The sequence below is a fragment of the Quercus suber genome, unplaced genomic scaffold (assembly GCF_002906115.3).
Source record: "Quercus suber isolate HL8 unplaced genomic scaffold, Cork oak 2.0 scaffold_541, whole genome shotgun sequence".
Classification (NCBI taxonomy): domain Eukaryota; kingdom Viridiplantae; phylum Streptophyta; class Magnoliopsida; order Fagales; family Fagaceae; genus Quercus; species Quercus suber.
The window spans coordinates 209824-225014 of record NW_027069989.1 but is presented as its reverse complement, the minus strand read 5'-3'; the positions used below and the strand labels follow the sequence as shown (position 1 = coordinate 225014).

The 15191-nt window shown below is 40.2% G+C and overlaps 1 protein-coding gene across 1 annotated transcript; it reads left to right on the top strand.

Annotated features, from left to right (window-relative positions):
- Positions 1–9047: 9047 nt before the first annotated feature.
- Positions 9048–9845, top strand: LOC111984375 (uncharacterized). The gene has a single exon (XM_024016007.2). The coding sequence runs from the start codon at positions 9048–9050 to the stop codon at positions 9843–9845; it is 798 nt and encodes a 265-aa protein (XP_023871775.2).
- The last annotated feature ends 5346 nt before the right edge of the window (positions 9846–15191 follow it).

Genomic DNA, 15191 nt, shown 5'->3' with positions numbered 1-15191 from the left:
TTTCGATCGATCTAGTCTGATTTTCGATCGATCGAAAAAGTGCTTTAGTTTGTTGAAAAATGACTGTCTCATTCGATCAATCGAATGTATTTTTCAATCAATCGAAAGTCACGAATCAGGTTTTTAAAAACACTGTTCTTGACTTTTTCAAATACTTTTTCAAAACTTTTCAAAAGTCTTTTCTCTCTCTCCGACTTGGCAAGCTCAACTATTCCAATTTTTGTCATTTTCTTCCTGATTTTTTGCAAAGAATCTCTTTCCTCAAGCCGATAAGACTCTTTTACCCTTCTTTTTTAATTTATTTTCATGATTTCATGCATAAATCCATGCATTTGAGGGAGATTTTCGAACTTAGCATTTTTAGGATTTTCTGTTGATTCAAGCCTTATTTTGTGCAATTGATCATTGGGTTTTTGTGGGGACACATCATAAACATGATCCTTGCTTGTTAATTTGATCAATTTTGAGTTTGGTGAAAAATTGAAAAATCTAGGGTTTGTTCTTGATCCGATTTGGGGCTTTTGTTAAATTGGATAGAATTTGATGAAATTGGCTTGTTGTGTTAATGTAATTAAGCATTATAATCTATGTGCTGTGTTTTGTAATGCTCAATTCATCAATTTGTTTAAAAATTTCAAAAAGTGGTTTTCAATTTTTAGGGTTTTTAATAAGAAATTCCCTGCTCAAGCCAATTTTGTCAATTTAATCTCAATTGAACTTGATTGCTCACTGCATTAGTACATGCGTCATGGCATTGTATTTGTTCATGCATCATATAGATTTTCATCCTATTGTTTTTTTTTTTGTTTTGTGTGCTAATTGCAGTCTGCCCTTGGTTTTGTTTTTCTTGTGTTCTTTTGATTTTCTCTTTGTGTCTCTGTCCTTTTCTTAGCATCATGCCTAGGAAGACTAGAGCCCGTAGGACTATTCCCTCCTCTTCTCCATCCCCTCCTTCCTTTGACCGTGAGAAGTTTTCGAGTGAGAAAAACCAAGAGCTTTTTGAGAAGCTTAACCTTAGGAGAAAGATTTGGGCTGAGCGTTCTGTTCTGTTAGGTGAACTTGATCCTGCCATTAGGGCAAACTTTGAGCGTCGGGGCTGGTTACCCTTGGTGGATGTTTCTGATCCTCCTCCACTTTCTGCCTTGATTAGAGAGTTCTTTTCGAACATCTCTATCTGCATCTATGATTCCAACACTTTAGTAAAGAGTTGGATACGAGGCGTAGAGTACACCATTACTCCTCAGGTTGTGGCTGATGCTCTAAGGGTACCATTGGTCTGGAATCCTGTCTATCCGTATGACGAGTCTCCCGAGTTGAGCAACATTTTGTCTTACATCACTGGGACTTCTGTCCAGTGGGGTTCTGATCCTAGGATCACTTCAGCTGAGCTCTCCGGGTTGCACTATCTGTTCTTTAGGATAGCTTGTCATTCTATCTGGTCCATTTCTCATGTTCACATCATTCCTCTTGAGAGGTGTGTATTTTTGTACGCCCTGGTTACTGATGCTCCTATTAGTTTTCCCCATCTCTTTCTTCGTTCTCTGAATGATGTTTATAGGAATTCATCTACATCTCATGCTCTTGTACATCCTATTTTCATTCATAGGATTTTTCTTTATCTTGATCTTAGTGGCTTGCCTTCCTCTAAGCCCATTCATGTGATAGCTCTCATAGGTGCGTCTTTTCTTAGACAGAGGGCCGCTCATCTTCGAGCTGGTTCTAAACACCCTAGGTTGAGCCGCCTTGTAGCGCACCTCCTCCTTCTTCTTCTACAGGTCTTACTGGTGAGGATGTTCCTGATCCAGTTGGTGATGATGATGCTGCTGCTGATGTTCCTCCACCTCCTTCGGTCGACTTTGATGTTCGTCGTACTCTGGAGACTGTCATGACCGTTCAGGCGGCTCATAGTCAGATTTTGGTGGACTTACTAGATGAGATTCGTGCTCTTCGAGCCGATTTTGCGTGTCTTCATTCACCCTCATCACCTCCTTTTGATGGCGACTTGTGATTGCCCTTTGGCATTCCGTCACAAAAAGGGGGAGTGGAGTTTTGTCTTGTAGAGGAGTTTTGTAGTTAGGGGGAGACTTTTTTTGTTACTTTTTGTTTGAGAGGAATTTGTGGAGTTTTTAGATTGTATCTAGGTGCTTCACTTTGTATATCATTTTTTAGGATATTCATGTTAGGGGGAGTAACATTGATTGATATACATGTTATATTCATTGATTCTTGTTGCTTTGTGATTCACTGCTTATTGATTTATATTTATGAGTTGGTCATTCATATATGTCTTTATTTTGTGTTGTGTGAATCTTACAAGAATGTTATACCTGTTGTCTTACTCTTTTCTGTCACACATGCGTTTATGCGTTTGTTGAGTATTTCAGGAATATACAGGTTGATTCAACTAAGCTGCTGTCTACACTTGCAACCGATGGATAGTAGTTAAGGTTGAATTTGAGTTTATGAGCATTATCTTTGTAAAGGGTTTTTTACTTGTAAAACTTTGAGCTTTTAATTAGGGTTTTGTCACGGATTGCCAAAGGGGGAGTTTGTTAGGTTCTAAAGGTTTAGGAATTTATGTATTTAGAACTCTAATTTGTAATATTGGCAAACCATGATCAAAACAATATGTTTAGTCTTGTTATAGTGTGCTCAAAGTTGTTTAATTATAGTAAAGTTGGAATCGAGAGACTGCAGATGCATTGGGGCATTTCGGTCTGGCTCGATCGATCGAAGAATAGATTCGATCAATCGAAAGTCGACCAGATTGCGTTTTCTGCAGAATTTCCAACTCAGCCCTAACTCATTAAACGTTTAGGGTTTTATGTTTTTGCCCTAGGTATATAAGGTAAAACCCTAGCCACATTTTTAGAGTTGCTCTAGTTGTATTGTTGCTCATACATTGCTGTTTTGTGTAAATCTCTTGTGAGATCTAGAGGAGCTTTCCTTTACACAAAGCTTAGGGTTTTCAAGTTAGAGATAGTATCAACATCTTGATGATCAACTTGGTTGCTACCATTGAAGTTTAAAGAATATCAAGCGTGGGTGCTTGTAGCTGATTGAAGAATTCAAGAAAGAAGGAGTCCGTGGATTCAAAGCTCGCACGTGGTCGTGTCAGTAAGTTCTACTGGTGGGTAGCATTAGGAAGTCGAGCGGGGAGCTTGTAGTCCTTTTGTATGAACTTCGATTCTTTCATAGTGGATTCAGGTTTGCCTTGAGGATNATCGGTGGGTAAAATCCTCCCCAGGTTTTTTACCGGTTTGGTTTTTCTAAGTGATCATATCTTGTGTTATTTATTATTCCGCTGCTATATTTTCTTGATATGATTGTTTGATTATTTTAACCTAGAATTGCATAATTTGACTAAGTAACAACTTGGCTAATTAACTAGGCTACTCAATCTGGTTGTGTGTTAAGGGGTCTAAATTTCCATCAGCAAGTACAACCTTCTTGCTGCTCCTTTTTTTTTTTTTTTTTTTTCTTGTGACTCTCACTCTTAAAATTTTCTCCAACTCTTTAGGTTTGCCCATTTTTGCAAAGTTACTTATCTTGCTCAACATTGATTTCAATCAACCTTTTTATCTGGAAATTTATTTTGTGAGATTGGTTGTCTATAATCTATATAGCACAAGTCCTAATACTTTTTTGTGCCTAGGGCCCTAAAGAAACATAGATTGTCAAAGATAGTCAGAAAGGAAGGAAATTTTCATAAAGGCATCACATGCAGGGACACCCATCATTCATTTTTACACAATTTGTCTCTGACTTTATGCTAATCGATCAATTGGGTCAAGGATTTTCATTAAATATGATATATAATATCATTGCCAATTAGAGGCCAAATCGTGTGGACTCATTACTTGTTGTTTTTATTTCAAAGATACTCAATTGTGTACTTTATATCAGAAGTCATCTTGTGTCAAAGAGTTTGATAAGATATATAAATTGCTCTTTGCAAATTTAATTGACAGGTGGTTTGTCTTTAAAGTTTAACTGACATGTTGTTTGGCATTTTCTGTTTAACCTATAATTATTTATTTGTAAGATTAAGAACTTGTAAGTTGTAACACAGCACAAGCAACATTGTTTAACCTATAATTCTTTATGCCACATTATTTGAGTGGTCAGGTTTTTGAATGGTTCTTGAGTTTTTATTTTTTATTGTTGTTGGTTTTGTTTTCCTTTACATTTTAGATATGGATTCAATGAATGAAGAAAATAATGAGTATGGTGATACTTTTTCAAGTGCTCCAAAAAGAATGAGATGTTGGACTTCTTCTGTATGGTCGAATTTTGAAACAATGTTATCATTTGAGACCGTCAACGCGTATGGAGAAAAAAACAACCTTATAACGTAAGATTTAGATCTTTTAGATTTTCTAGGGCACTCTACCAATAGATTTCTTTTAATCTTAACAATTCTTTTATGATTTAAGGGTTTAGATTTTGCCATATCAACATTCTACTAATAATACTCTTAAAATAATAAAATAATGTTGTAAATAAAGCATTAGAGATGGCAATCAAGCTCGAAGAGGGGAAAGGAAGCACTAGTAACAGTACCAAAATAATAAAAATTGCAATCAAGCCCAAACTCACTTTCAAGTTTTAACCTAAGGATATAGATGGCCTTATTACAAGTTATAACAAAGGTTTTAGCTTAAATTCCCGCCCAACCAAAATAATATAACATTGCAATCAAGCCCAAACTCACTTTTATAACCAAGCCCCAGGGATAAACCCTTTAGCTCATTTGCCAAATAAATAAACGTCAAAATTTTTTTTTTTTTGGAATGGAGTGAGTTCAAACTCCATTCATTTACATCTGAGAAGAGAGAGCAGATGAGGGTGACAGAGGCAAGCAATGGTGTCACCAAAGTTCATCCCATGCTGCCTTAATGTTCTTCCAAACATCTCTTGCAAACAAAACTAAATACGGTACAAGAAGTGCGAAGAAAAATAAGCAAGGATTGAGAGGTCCATGATTTGGCATCACAGCCAGGACCGAAGCAGTGTAGGTGGCTGCCATAGAAAATAGGGCAACCCGCACCAATACTTTAAATTTTCCTGATGCTTCGACCAGAAGTTCAATCATGGAACTCGACGCAGAAAACGCTGCAGTGTTGCAGACAATATAAACGTCATAGGATAACCTATTATTAGCCAAAATGGACTTTCCAGGTTTATGTGTATCCCTATATTTCGTAATGGCAGTATCAGGATAGGTAATAGCAGCAGGAGAAGGAGAAGGAGCAAGGTCTTGGGTTGGCAGGTTTTCTTGCCAAAACCCACCTGGAGGGTTGACTCCTGCTTGGAAGGTCACGGAAGCAATCAAAGTAGCCAAAACTAAAAGAGTATTTATTGTATGCTCATTTAAGTTGTTCCCTCGAGCTCGAGCATTTTTTGAATCAGTATCAGCATCAGACCTTAGAGAATTAATGGGTAGGATATGCTGGGATTGGTTGGGCTGGTCTCGTGCCATTTCGAAAAAAGTGCACTATTAATTGCTACAAAAGCTATAACAATTAACAACTACGTGAGGGTGATCGATGTTGTATGCACTTTTGGTTCTGGCGTGTGGGGTGATCGATGAGGCTATAAATAAAGATTTGCAAGGCTGCATGCTTCCTCTAAAGCTTTGAATAGATGGGCCTTTGTAATTAATAAGATGTTACTAGGCAACTGCCAAGAAAACACAGTGCATAGGACGCAAAATAGGACCTTTGAAAATTTCTACATGGCAACGACGAAAAGTAATAGCAAGATAGTAACTGGTTTGAAAATTAGTCATGAGGATCACAGTTCTACTTCTACCAACCATAACATGGCAGCTAGGCTGATATCATGTATCTATCTTCTTTGTACATCAATGTAAATTTTCTTCTTTTCTTTAATATATTACTGTTAATTATATCAGCTTTTTATATCTATCACTTAACAGTAGTATATATTATTTTGACACAATATATACAAAAAAAGTTAGAGATTATTATTTTTATTTTCATCCTCACTCAAAACATTGGTTGTATATATGTGATGAACATTGATTATATCCTGTTTTGTTTTTTTTTTTTTTTGTTTTGTTTTGGTTATTTTATACCATTTCAAGAAGTTGGATAATGGTTACACAGTAGTGTAAATTAAAAAAATAAAGATAAAAAATTATAGACAATCAGGTGTAAAATTGGTAGACTCTTTATTCTTAATTCACTGAATATTAAGTAGGAACATTTATGCATGCAGTTTTGTACATTCTAGAAGCTTTCCAGAAACATTTACATTGCAGCTATAATGTTCCTATATGCCAATCAATACATGTTCAAAACTACCAAAACCATATGCATTGTGTAGAACTTTTTAAATTTTATTTTATTTTATATTTTTTTTATTGTTATTGAGGTTGTAGTTTTCCAAATGTAATGCAGGAGTCAAATTGAGATCTCTTGTTTCCATGAAGGAATTGGTGTTTGTGAACAACTTATGGTGAGTCAACTTTGAACAACTTTCTTTATTCTTTTTTCACTAGTTTTTTTTTTTAAATTTTTAATTTTTTATAAATTTAATTTAATTTTTTTTAATTTCTTCCACTCTTCAAAACATTCATGCCTACTTTTCAAAAATTGAATAAAGTATTTATTTGTAGGACTTTCCATTTTCTTTATTTTGAAGATGTACAATAACAAAATTTTATTTTGACTATTGTATAGGAAAACCATTGAGAATGATTTTAATGAATATTACTTGGTTGCTCTTTGGAATTTGGTGTTCGTTTAGGTACATTGCAGTTTTTGATAGATTATTTGCATAGTATTTATCAAACGATATTGTTTTTAGTAATTTATTATGGTATTAGAGTAGGAAATCTTAAGTTAAATGCTAAAATTATTATGGTTAAATAATTAAATTCATCACTTCTTAATAACTTAAACTCTTGAAAGAATCAGTAATTTATCATGGTATTATAACAAGAGATTTTAAGTTTAATTCATGTCTCCATAACTTAAGTTCTCGGGAAAATCAATAAAGTGAAAAACAAAAAACTTTTTGCCTTTACCCAGATACACTTGAGGAGTAAATGTCAAAAATCTAATATAACATTCATATTTGCTCGTGCAAAATTTTCAATTTATTTTAACATAGTAACTTATTTTTTCTATTTTACATAACAATTTTTTTAAAAAAGGCTTATTTGGGGTAATTACACTTTACCACCCTAAACTATACCCCAAATTACACTTTGCACTCTAAACTTTCAGAACACATGATTAGCACTCTAAAATATAACTCATGTTACACTTTGCACCTTGCTGTCAATTCTATCGCTATCTTGGATGGAAAATCAAAGTTTATGAGACAAAGTGTAATTGAAGGTATAGTTTAAAGTGGTAAGGTGTAATTTCTCCTTTGTTTTTAAAGAATTGAATAGATTGACAATTGAGTCTTTTAACATGATAAAGTTGTTCAAAAATAATGGCATAATTGACGGGCAAGGTGCAAAGTGTAACCAAGGTTATAGTTTAGGGTACGAATCATACATTCTGAAAGTTTTGTTTGCAAAGTGTAATTTTGGGTTTAGTTTATGGTTGTAAAGTGTAATTTTTCTTATTTATTCTAAATTTATTAAAATATCCATTTTTCTTGTTTTTTTTTTTTTAGTTAAGTTGTAAAAAATCATTAATATTCCCCTATAGGATTTAAATTTTAATTATTTTGGAAGGATTATAAGGTTGGCTAGGTCTAGACTAGTCCACCATATTGTCTCATGTGAATGGTGGATTCCCTCTGTGAATCCCACGGACAAGACAATCCAAGAATTGAGTCGATCCATTTAGTACTTCCCCCACATTTAGACAATATATTATATATGGTTTGAATTATCAATGTCTTATTCTCCAACTTGACTGCTGACTGCTTAATTGTAAGAGCGGAGCTCTTACAATTATTCTGCATGGTAACGTGGAAAAGTAATTGGTTTGAAAATTATTCATGCGGAGGATATCGGAGTCAGCCGCCCAACACCTTGTAATTTTTCAAAATTTATAGTATAAACCAGGATTTTGGACTAATTCAAAGTCTCAGATTCAGTTGTTGTGAGGATAAGACGATGAATGGGAACTGTGGGCCGGGTTAGCGGGCCCTGAGAGACAACCGAAGAGGCTCTGGGTCACTCTTGTAAGGCCCTTGGTTTTTCAATTCTGTCAGCCGACAATGAAGTGATGCCCACATGCACACTAGATAACAAGAGCCTATGGCATTTGATTCCAAGTGACAACTTGCTGTGAAGTGACTGACGAAGCTCATGAACTTACTGACGATTCCATCAACACGGACAATTCCATACCCAGGCTAGGTGAGTCAATCATACTCTTTACTGACGAACGTATCCGGACCATTCAATGCAGACAAAACGGTTCGAGAGACAACTGTACAATCCGTTGGAAGGTAATAATGGCACACTAAAGGGCCTCAGGTGTTACGAAAAGGAGCATTAAAGACCTCCATAACTACCCAACGACTAGAGGCCAGGAAAGGGTATATAAGCCTCCCACATTGCTGAAGAAAAGGTAGATACACACAGAAAACTCACTGAGACATTTTCTTGAATTCTTTCTAATTGCATTGTTCAAACATTCTTTTACTAACTTTGGCATCGGAGGCGTCGTGGCAGGCACCACACCGGTGTTCATCTCTAAGGGCTGGAAGATCGTCTCCGTCCATCGAGCAAGTGCTGACGAGTTCACACTCATCAGTTTGGCGCTGTCTGTGGGAACTATTTTTTGTGTTCAAATTCGAAATAGCAGTTTCCTGCCCTTGTTCATTTCAGGATGGAGTCCAATCAAGATCCCGCAGCCCTAGCTCAACAAATCCAGGCCCTTGCAGCCACGGTAGAAGAGCTGACTAAGCAAAACCAGGAGATGAAGCAACGACTTCAGCAGGAGGAAAATCGCTTGAGAGGAAATCAAGAAGGCAAAGGGGAAAGTTGCAGAAGAAGCGACCACCGAGGGCCAAATACTCCAGTCGAGTAAAATTCGGACATTCTTCGGGAAATGAGGAGGGAGATGGACGAACTAAGGAATGCCATCAAAGAAAAAACAGATCGAAGCGTGGATCGACTGGTTCGGGCGACGGATTCGCCATTCACAATAGCAGTCCTCGACTGTCCAGTGCCCTCAAAGTTCCGGCTACCTCAGCTCGAGCCCTTTGATGGGCTAAAGGACCCTCAAGATCACCTGATTACTTTCAAAACGACCCTAGGGCTTCAACAGCCCCCAGACGAAATACTGTGTCGTTCATTCCCAACAACACTCAAGGGAGCTGCCCGGGAATGGTTCACGAAATTGCCAAGGTCGTCAATTGACACATTCGAGCAGCTGAGCAATGCTTTCCTGCGACATTTCATTGGAGGGCAACAACCAAAGAGGACTGCGGATCACCTGCTCACCATCAGGCAAGGAGAAAAGGAAACATTGAGGTCGTATGTGAAGCGCTTCACCAGGGAGACATTGGAGGTAGACGAGGCTGACGATATGGTACAGTTGACAACTTTCAAAGCAGGATTGAAGTCTAGGGATCTCGTCAGTTCACTTGCGAAGAACCCCCCAAAGACGATGGCTGAAATGCTCCTTAAAGCGCAGAAATACATGAACGCCGAGGACGCGTTGGCTGCTATCAGGGACAAGGAGATAACGGAGGACAAAGGAAAAAGGGAGGACGACCGTAGAGGACAGAAGCGAGATCGTTCGGACCGTCAGAATAATGACGGAGTCAGAAGGAAAGATGATAAAAGTTCACGAACGGTAAAATTCACTCCTCTTGTTATGCCTGTTGACAAAATTCTGACATAAATTCAAAATGAACATTACCTCAAATGGCCGCGGCCATTACACTCGTCCCCTAGCGTCCGTGACAGGAGTAAGTATTGTCGATTCCACAAAGATCATGGCCATTACATTGAAGACTGTAGGGATCTCAAAGAACAAATAGAGGAATTGATACGGAAAGGAAAGTTGCAGAAGTTTATAAAGAAGGGAGAATACAACAAATTCCGAGGTGAAAACAAAGGCCAACATGAGTCCTCGTCCAAAAGCGGGAGTCGTCAGTCCCAACCTCCCCAAAATGTAATCGGGGAAATACAGACGATCTCAGGTGGACCTATCTCAGGGTGTTCGTTCAAATCACTCAAGAAAGCGCACCAACGACAAGTGAATAGCGTCCACATGGAGCCCCCACCAAAGCACAGACGAAGTGATCAAGACATGACCTTTAATGAGAACGATGCTCGGGGAGTGAAACAACCTCACAATGACCCTTTGGTTGTCATGCTTACTATAGAAGGGTTTAACACAAAAAGGGTCCTCGTGGACAACGGCAGTTCTGCTGACATCATCTACTTTCCTGCATTCCAACAATTGAAACTGGACCCAGGAAGGCTGCGTCCATTTGACTCCCCCCTCGTCAGCTTCAGCGGCGACAGAGTGTACCCAAAAGGCATAGTAACACTGGCCGTCACAGTAGGGACATACCCGAGACAATTGACTCGTCAAATAGAATTCCTGGTGGTAGATTGTCCTTTGTCGTATAACGTCATTGTTGGGAGACCAGCACTCAATAAGTGGAAAGCGTCCACATCTACCTACTGCCTGAAGGTAAAATTCCCAACAGAAAATGGCATCGGGGAAGTTAGAGGAGAGCAAATTTTAGCCCGGGAGTGTTACCAGGCTGTGTTTGCGGCCAGGGAAAACTAAACGTTGACGATAGAAGAAAAAGAGGAACCAAAGACAGAAGCATTGGAGACAGTAGTGCTGATTGAAGGCGAAGTAGCAAAGACAACCAGGATAGGGATGACCCTCAGTCTTGAGATGAGAGCAAAGCTCATACAGTTCCTTCGGGAGAACTTGGACGTCTTTGCTTGGAGCCATGACGATATGCCAGGCATATCTCTCGAAATCATCCAACACAAGCTGAATGTGGACCCAGGAAGAAGACCCATCAAACAACGACGAAGAACCTTTGCACCCGAGAGGGACCAAGCTGTCGCTGACGAAGTGAGTAAGCTTTTGGCGGCAGGATTCATCAGAGAGGTATATTATCCAGATTGGCTTGCGAACGTCGTCCTAGTAAAAAAAGCCAATGGGAAATGGAGGATGTGCGTGGACTTCACGGACCTAAACAAGGCCTGCCCGAAAGACAGCTTTCCTCTCCCAAGGATAGACCAGCTCGTAGACTCTACAGCCAGACACAAGTTACTGACTTTCATGGACGCGTTCTCGGGGTACAACCAGATAAAAATGGCTGACGAGGACCAAGAGAAAACCGCCTTCATTACAAGTCAAGGGTTCTACTGTTACAATGTAATGCCGTTTGGACTAAAGAATGCCGGAGCAACTTACCAGAGATTGGTAAACAAAATGTTCGTCAAGCAGATAGGCAGGAACATGGAGGTGTATGTTGATGATATGCTCGTCAAAAGCAAAGAAGAACTTGCACATCTGGACGATCTGAGGGAAACGTTCAAAACACTCAAACAATACCAGATGAAGCTGAACCCTGGTAAATGCGTTTTCGGTGTTGCCTCAGGAAAATTCCTGGGGTTCATGGTGTCCCAAAGAGGAATAGAAGCAAATCCCAAGAAAGTACAGGCGATAATCAAAATGGCATCACCTAAGACCGTCAAGGAGGTCCAGAAGCTCACAGGCCGAGTTGCTGCGCTCAACAGATTCGTCTCAAGAGCGACGGACAAATGCTTGCCTTTCTTTAAGACCTTGAAGCATGCTTTCGAATGGACTGACGAATGCGAAGCAGCATTCCAGGAGCTCAAGCTCTACCTCAGCAACCCGCCACTCCTGAGCCTGTCAAAGGAAGGAGAGAACTTGTATTTGTATTTAGCAGTATTATCTACAGCCGTTAGTGCAGCCTTAATCCGAGAAGAGGATAGGAAACAGCTCCCAGTTTACTACGTCAGCCAAGCCTTCCAAGGAGCTGAGTTCAGGTACCCGAAGATCGAGAAAATCACATTCGCCTTGATAGTAGCCTCGCACAAGCTCAGACAATACTTCCAGGCAAATCCGATCTTAGTGATGACGGACCAACCCATCAAAAAGTCAATGAGCAAGCCCGAAGCGGCGGGGAGGATGATCCAATGGGCAATTGAACTCAGTCAGTTCGACGTGGAGTACCATCCCAGGACGGCCATTAAAGCACAAGCATTGGCAGACTTCATCGCCGAGTTTACTTATCCAGACGATTTCAACCACGCCAGCGAAGACGAGGTATGGATAATACAGACTGACGGCTCGTCAGCCCAAAAGAGAGGAAGAGTAGGGGTAGTCATAACAACCCTCGACGGAGAAGTATTGAAATATGGAGTTCAGCTAAAATTCCTGGCCACCAATAACGAGGCTGAATACGAAGGAATCCTGACGGGCCTGAGGCTAGGGAAAGAGCTAGGAGCCAGGAACCTGCGGGTTCAGAACGACTCAAAGCTAGTAATCGGGCAGGTAAAAGGGGAATACGAAGCAAAAGAAGAACGAATGCAGAAATACCTCAAATTGACGAACCACTTGGCAAAAGAGTTTGAAAAAGTGGAGTTCGTCCAAATACCGAGAAGCCAGAACAGGGCCGCAGACGAAGTTTCGAAAATAGCCTCGTCGGATGAAGCAGAGTCAAGGATGGATCTGATGATGGAGACGCAGAGAAACCCCAGCATAGATGAAGTCTTGACATTCGTAGTCCGGGGCGAGGGTAGCTGGATGACGCCAATCTTGTCCTTTCTCTAGGATGGACGGTTGCCCCAGGACGCATATGAGGCTAGGAAGATCAAGAAGAGAGCCGCCAGATTCACGATTCTCAATGACACCTTATACAAGAGAGGTTTCTCCATGCCTTACTTGAGATGCGTGGACGAAGGAAAGGCGGAATACATCCTGAGGGAAGTGCACGAAGGAATTTGCGGGGACCATGCAGGATAGAGATCCTTGGTGAGAAAGATCATGCAAACAGGATACTTCTGGCCAACCATGCAAGATGACGCAGTAAAGTTTGTCAGGAAATGCGACAAATGCCAAAAGTTCGGGAATGTTCAAAACTTGCCATCAGAAAAGCTGACGACGATAACATCTCCATGGCCGTTTGCACAATGGGGGATCGACATTGTTGGCCCCCTGCCCCAAGGAAAAGGTCAGGTAAGATTCCTACTAGTTGCTATTGATTATTTTACTAAATGGGTTGAAGCAGAGGCATTGGCGACCATCACCGAGGCCAGAATCCAAAACTTCGTCTGGAAAAATATAATCTGCAGATTCGGAATTCCGAGGACGATCATATCCGACAACGGACGACAGTTCGATTGCCAAGATTTCAGAGACTTTTCCTCAGGACTAGGCATCAAGAACCAGTTTTCATCACCAGGCCACCCACAAGCGAATGGACAGACGGAAGTGACGAACCGCACTCTGCTCAAGATCATAAAGACCAAGCTAGACGATGCGAAGGGTGCCTGGCCAGAGGAACTGCCCAACGTCCTGTGGGCCTACAGAACCACGGCAAGAACCCCAACGGGAGAAACCCCCTTCACTAGGCATCAAGAACCAGTTTTCATCACCAGGCCAGCCACAAGCGAATGGACAGACGGAAGTGACGAACCGCACTCTGCTCAAGATCATAAAGACCAAGCTAGACGATGCGAAGGGTGCCTGGCCAGAGGAACTGCCCAACGTCCTGTGGGCCTACAGAACCACGGCAAGAACCCCAACGGGAGAAACCCCCTTCAGGCTTACATATGGTACAGAAGCAGTGATCCCGGTTGAAGTCGGAGTAACCAGCACCCGGAGGGAAGTGTTCAACGAAGAAGAAAATGACGATTTATTGCGAGTTGATCTAGATAGCCTTAACGAAGTAAGAGACAAAGCCTTCAGCAGAATGACGGAGTACCAGAAGAAAATGACAGAATACTACAACAAAAGGGTGAAGCTTAGACGACTCGATATAGGAGACCTCGTCCTGCGCAAAGTAACCCAGGCAACCAAAAACCCAACTCAAGGAAAGCTTGGCCCTACTTGGGAAGGACCATACAAAGTTGTCCACTACTCCAGACAAGGCAGCTACCATCTGGAGACCTTAGACGGACAAAAGCTCCCAAGGCCGTGGAACATTGAACATTTGAAGAAATACCATCAGTAGATGTAATTTTAAGGCATATTCGTCAAATAGCTCTCAATAAACAAATTATTCAGTCACTATTTGTGTTCACACAGGCTAGCCCAAAGAATTTGCCAAAGGCCAAAAAATTGGCTAAGTAGTAAGATTCCACACCGACGGATGTAAACTACTGACGACAAAAATCCATTGAGAAGCCAAGAAAATTGGCTAAGTAGTAAGATTCCGCATCGACGGATGTAAACTACTGAATTGGCTAAGTAGTAAGATTTCGCGTCGACGGATGTAAACTACTAACGACAAAAATATATCGAAAAGCCAGAAAATTGGCTAAGTAGTAAGATTCCGCATAGACGGATGTAAACTACTGACGATAAAAATCTATTGAAAAGCCAAAAAAATTGGTTAAGTAGTAAGATTCCGCATCGACGGATGTAAACTACCGACGATGACAAACTATGTCATTGAAAAGCCAAAATTGGCTAAGTAGTCCGGTTCTGTACAGACGGATGTGCGCTACTGACGCCTGGAAAACTTTCAATAGACGAAAAATGACCTAAGGGGCAAGAGTCCGCGTCGACGGGTGTTAGTTATAGACGAAGTAAATCAAATCGGCAGTAATGGGACAACAAAGTAAGCGCCCAGCTCATTTGCCTGGACCTAAAGAGTCCAAGTCCCAATAGAATAGCTGCTGACGAGAAAGAGGAGCAAGAAACCTTCACTAAACAGAGTGGGTGGAACCAGACAAAACTCAGTAAACACATTGACATTCATAGAATCCAAACAAACAGGTGATCAATTTAAGTGAATATGTGACAAAGTGCAGTTAAAATCCCCAAACCAAGGATGATTCTCATTGTTTTCACACAAAACCCATAAACACTGGGTCATCAATTGATTGTTCAAAGGATCAGCCCACAAACACAATGGGCACCAAAAAAAAAAAAAAAAGAGATGTTCTTGACTTAAATTTACAAAAGAGCCACCACGGGCAAACAAAAAAAAAAAAAAAAAAAAATTTTCTTTAAGTAACAGGC